At 32.2% G+C, this 5,532-nt stretch overlaps 1 protein-coding gene across 1 annotated transcript; it reads left to right on the plus strand.

Annotated features, from left to right (window-relative positions):
- On the plus strand, positions 3,932–5,532 carry LOC109357012 (protein LlR18B-like). The gene is made up of 3 exons (XM_019600690.1): positions 3,932–4,209; positions 5,012–5,404; positions 5,442–5,532. Exons 1-2 carry the CDS (start codon positions 4,029–4,031, stop codon positions 5,302–5,304), a joined length of 474 nt encoding a protein of 157 aa, XP_019456235.1. The 5' UTR covers positions 3,932–4,028; the 3' UTR covers positions 5,305–5,404; positions 5,442–5,532.

Raw genomic sequence — 5,532 nt, forward strand, 5'->3', positions numbered from 1 at the left:
ATTTTAGGGAATGCTTTAGTTTCTTGGTCATGTAAGAAACAAGCATGTGTAGTCCTAAGCACTGTTGAAGCTGAATATATTACAGCAGGTAGTTGTTGCGCCCAAGTGTTGTGGCTTAAGCAAAAATTAAGAGATTATGGTTTAGATTTGGGTTGCACTCCTCTAAAGTGTGACAATACTAGTGCAATAAACCTCACAAAGAACCTGGTTATGCATTCAAGAACAAAACACATTGTTATAAGACATCATTTCATTAGGGACCATGTCCAAAAGAAGGATGTGTCTGTAGAATTTGTTGATACTCATAACCAACTAGCAGATATATTCACTAAACCTTTGGCAAAAGAACCTTTCTATAAAATTAAACGAGAATTAGGCATTTTTGATGAAGCATATTTAACTTAAATGCCTATATATGTTTATATGTATGCTTCGTTATATCTATTTCATGCCTACTTGAACTTAAATGTGTTTATTTATGTTTAAAAATTTCAATTTTTGGGTTAAAAATCATTTTCATTGCTTAATTTTGCCTAAAAATAAGTTTTTCTGGGGTCAGTAATCGATTACACTGGAGAGTAACCGATTACAGGGTTGAACAGCATGTTTCAGTAACCGATTACCCAAAGTAAGTAATCGATTACCCAAAGTAAGTAATCGATTACTCTGAGTTGTTGTCTAAAAATTTTAATTTCAGTAATCGATTACTCTGTAATGTTATATATGAATTTTTTGCATTTTTTTTTTAACTTTTTCAAACTCATATTCCTCACTCAACTCGTACTCTCTCCTACTCAACCTCTCAAACCAAAAATCTTCGTTTTTGATCCGTTTTAAGTGATTTTTGTGTCTATTCTTATCACATTTTCACTCCTAAACACTTCTAAACCTTCATTTTCGTGCTTAGTAACCTAAATAAAAAAACCTCAAAACATAAAACTTCAAAACCGAAAATCAATGGCTTCCTCTTCAAAAACCAAGAAGCAGCGCATCTCCACGACTCAAAAGAGGTAATTAACTACTTATATGGAGTCAAACCCTCTAGATTTGGCAAGGCTTCTAGGTAATGAGGAACAACGCAAACTATTTGAAGAACACTTCCATGCACGCACTATTTTCACTCCAAAATTCGTGTTTCTACAAATGGTGAAACAAAGGTGCCTCTGAATCTTTGAGAAAGCCAAATTGATGTGGAAGTGATCCACAAAATGGGTTTCATCCAAGACCCTCGAACCCGCACCTACAAACATAGAACCGACAAGCTGACTGCTGCTGCTGAACAATCTGAACCTGAAGCTCCTAACCCTCATGAACCACAACCGTTTGAGTTTCATGCTCAATCATCCTCATCTGCTGCCATGCCTACGAAGCAAATGATTATGGTGTAAAAGTTGTTCACTTAATATACTGGTGCATGTTTATGTCTCGGAATAGGCTAGTAACACTGTAAATTGTAAGCATTGCCGAGTGATTATTGAGAGAGAGCATCGCGTGAAGTCACACTAGGGACACTATCAAATCCTTAGTCAATTTAAGTTTTGGACGCTCTTCCATCAACATCACCAAAGATATGCATTTGATAAAATAGGAACATATATTACATCTTTTGGGGTCATATTGCTTTGTTTTCAAACTTTTGCCATATTTTGTCAAACTTAGCTAGTTGTTTTGCCAATTTTCTTTTCTTTTCATCACTTCGACCATGACTTCTTGTGAGGTAATGTGTATATCAAGTTTTGAAAATATCAAAACCCCTTTTTAATATAGTTTATAATCCACCACCCATAAGATGTATATGACGAAAAAAAATTGCTAAAGACATATGATATCAGTTTAGGGATCAAAACTAATAGCATGCTATTCACAATTTGAGCTATCATGCCCTGTCTGTCTAGGCAATGGGTCTAAATTAGGATGGATATGCCCGTGGTGAAAATGACATAAAATATCACATATTGTTTTCCTTAAAGTATGGGTAAGGCGGAACAACTTGTTCGACATAACAATAGACTAGTTCAAACAATTTAACATTCCATATCTTCTAAGTTTAATGGAAATCAAAACATTATAGTTAACAATTAAGATCATAACACGATTAGTCGGAAAAGCCCGAAAGGAAAATTTTGATATAATTCACAAATTTTTCATGCCTTGTCCACCTAATAAATATATGCATGTAGGACCATAGACATAACCCAAATTACTAATAATTTCTAATAGAGAGCAACCAAATCATTATCAAGTGTTTCTAGTAACATGAGCAAAGAGTACTGTATAAGCCATATTATTTATTTGAGAAAAAATAAGTTATTTATTGAAGTTGGGTAAATTACTTATTTTTATATGATACATTATAAATTCATAAATTTTGATAAATTATTTGAGTCAATTTAAAGTTGAAAGGTTTTTGTATTAACTAAAAATATCTTTTCATTTTATAGGTCATTAATTAATACCTTTTTATTAAAGTTGTCTTTCTTATTGAATGTCGCTTTTGCCCCTCCGGTTATTATCTTTTTTATTTTTTTATTTGTTTCAAAATTGTTGTTTTTAATGATTTCAGGATTTATTAAAAAAATTCCAATTTTATTGTCATTCATATATACCTATCATTTTCTACTTATTAACTATCTCTCTGGAAAAAATAAAGACATTTTATTATAAAAAAAATATTATTTAGTTCAATAATTTCTTAACATGTGTATATATTAACCTTAAACAAAAAATATGGAATGAAGAAAGTATTTATTTGCCGACTTATTACCTAATCTCATTAGACAATTTTGATTTTATCAGCTAACTCTTATCTTTCAATTCTTATAAGCTTTTTTATCCTCACTCATCACTAATTGTTACAAAGAAAATCATCATCTGGAATGTACCTTTCATTTACTCCGTTATTATATCTTTGAGCCTTCCTCGCGTGTCTCCCACATAGTCACTCCATAGTCAATACTTTGTTAACCCTCCACTTCTATATTCGACACCTCCCCTAGTTCTAGAAGCCATAAAATTATATAATTCCTTTGGCATTAATTTTCTCCAGAAACTTTAGTCATATACCAACTTTTTATTGTGTGTGTATGGCATTATGTGCAAATAGAATTTTTTTTTAATTTTAATTAGAAATATTAATGTGGACATAATTCTGTCCCGATTAAACAAAAAACAGCATTGTGAAAAAGCAACAAGATGAAAAGAGATAAGATAGACGTCTCTTTTAATCTGTATACTTTTGACTAACCTGCTGGACGAATGGAAATTTCTTGTCCCATTTTTATGTTTTTTTGTGCTCCAATTTAATTAAAAGTTATTACATATTTAAAAAGAAAAATTATCAAAACAAAAGAAATATTTTTTATGTTATTGGCGAGATTTAATTGATTTAGAACATGAAGATAGGAATGGCTGGAGAGAGAGGATCCTCCTTCCTCTTGGCCTCCTTGGATCTCGATCCAAATATAACATATTTTTTTACAGGCACTCCAAATGTTCAAATATAATAGCAATAACAAAAAGCAAAAGCTTAGATTAATTTTCAAAACTAAGCATAAGGCCAGTGAACTAAGCATATATGAGTAAGCATATTCCCATGGGGATGGCACCAACAGGGCCGGATGGCAACTGGGCTGTACTGGTAGTGCATACCCATACCCATACCCATACTCATACCCATACTATATATGGGTACTTATCTGGGTAGCAAGTATTTGTGTGTACAAAACGAGTTTTCAATTTTTATTACATTTTATAATTATTAATATATAAAAAGTCATAGTTTAATTACTAAAATTTATAATGAAATAATAATAAAATAGACAAATTTGATGCTGAAATAATAAATATAAAATATTTAGTTAAAATATATGTGTGGGTACGTGTAGGGATAACCTTAGTCCTTAATATCTATAAATACCACGTATCCCAGAGTCTTAAATCGCATCACAAGTCTCAAATAACTGAGAATACCCAAGTCCCTCCCATATTCTTATATCTAGTTACATCTCTTTCTCTTGTTCATATCAATCATGGGTGTTTTCACATTCAACGAGGAAAACATTTCTCCTATTGCTCCAGCTAAACTATACAAAGCTTTTACCAAAGACTCTGACACCATTATCCCAAAGGTTGTTGAACCTATTCAGAGTATAGAAATCGTTGAAGGAAATGGAGGTCCTGGAACTGTTAAGAAGCTTAACATTGTTGAAGGTCAGTACTCAGTACTGTATGCTATATTATATTATATGCTTATATCTATTCCGAGCTATATATATATACATTAAATAATACTATTAAATAAGTTCAACCAACAAAGCACTAAATCATAGTTTCTTAAGCAAGACATCATGGAAAAACCCTAATGAATTAACCTCTGATAATCAGGTTAAGAACACTGAACACCGACCAACTTGTCTGTATCGTGTACGTGTGAGATATATATCCGTATTGAACATTCCATAGATACTTTCAAATACTTCTAAGTTCTAAGTTTCTAACCATGTTAAAATATGGTAAAAGCCATGGATAAAAGAGATTTTTTTGATTAAATAACAAAGATGAGAAATTAATGAAAAGAGAAAGAAAAGCTTGAAGAAGCAAGAAATGGAAAGAAAGGAGAATCAAAGTCTCCATTGAAATGTAACATTTCTCTTTATTGTCATTGAATTGAATTAGTGATAGTTTACAATGAAAATAAACTATATATACTTTTAAAACTAATTAAAACCACTAAAACTTAACTATAACTAGTCTAATACAATATCAAAGATTGAGAAATACAATATGCACTCTTCCCTTCCACCTAAAAAAACTTCTATAGTCTATATAGTGAATAATAATCATACTCAGTACCTAACTTTTTACTTTAAAATTTGGTATTTTTATATTAACCTTATATTACAACAGCAATGTGGTTTCTAGCTTTTGAAACTTGTTGCATCATCATGATGTAACTGTGCTTTCTACTCTCCATTTGTGGAGTAATGGTGAATTAAAATGCATGATATGGCAGGTGGTAAAACTGGGTATGTGCTGCACAAAATTGACTCAATCGATGAGGCTAACTTTGGATACAACTACAGCATAATTGGAGGGACAGGGTTAGAAGAAATTTTAGAAAAAGTGTCATTTGAGACAAAGTTGTTGCCTGGTCCTAACGGTGGCTCTGTGGGGAAAGTGACCGTGACATACCATACCAAGGGCGATGCACCACTCTCTGATGAGTTGAGGGAAGGTTCAAAGGCAAAGGGAACTGCACTTTTCAAAGCTGTTGAGGGGTTTGTTTTGGCTAATCCTGATTACTAGAATGAAGTAGTCTCATACAAGAGAAGAGAAGGATTTGGTTTCTGGTTTTAATGCAAGTTGATATATATAAATAAGTTGGTCTATGCCCTTATATGTATGTGTCTTTGGTTGGTTTTGGTGGGGTTGCCCTTTATGAGTGAGTGTTCTGTTTAATCTGTGTTACTATGGATGAATGGTTGAGTGCTACATAGTGTGTATATGCAACAAAAATCAGCGTGTATTTGCAGG

The sequence above is a fragment of the Lupinus angustifolius genome, chromosome LG01 (assembly GCF_001865875.1).
Source record: "Lupinus angustifolius cultivar Tanjil chromosome LG01, LupAngTanjil_v1.0, whole genome shotgun sequence".
NCBI lineage: Eukaryota > Viridiplantae > Streptophyta > Magnoliopsida > Fabales > Fabaceae > Lupinus > Lupinus angustifolius.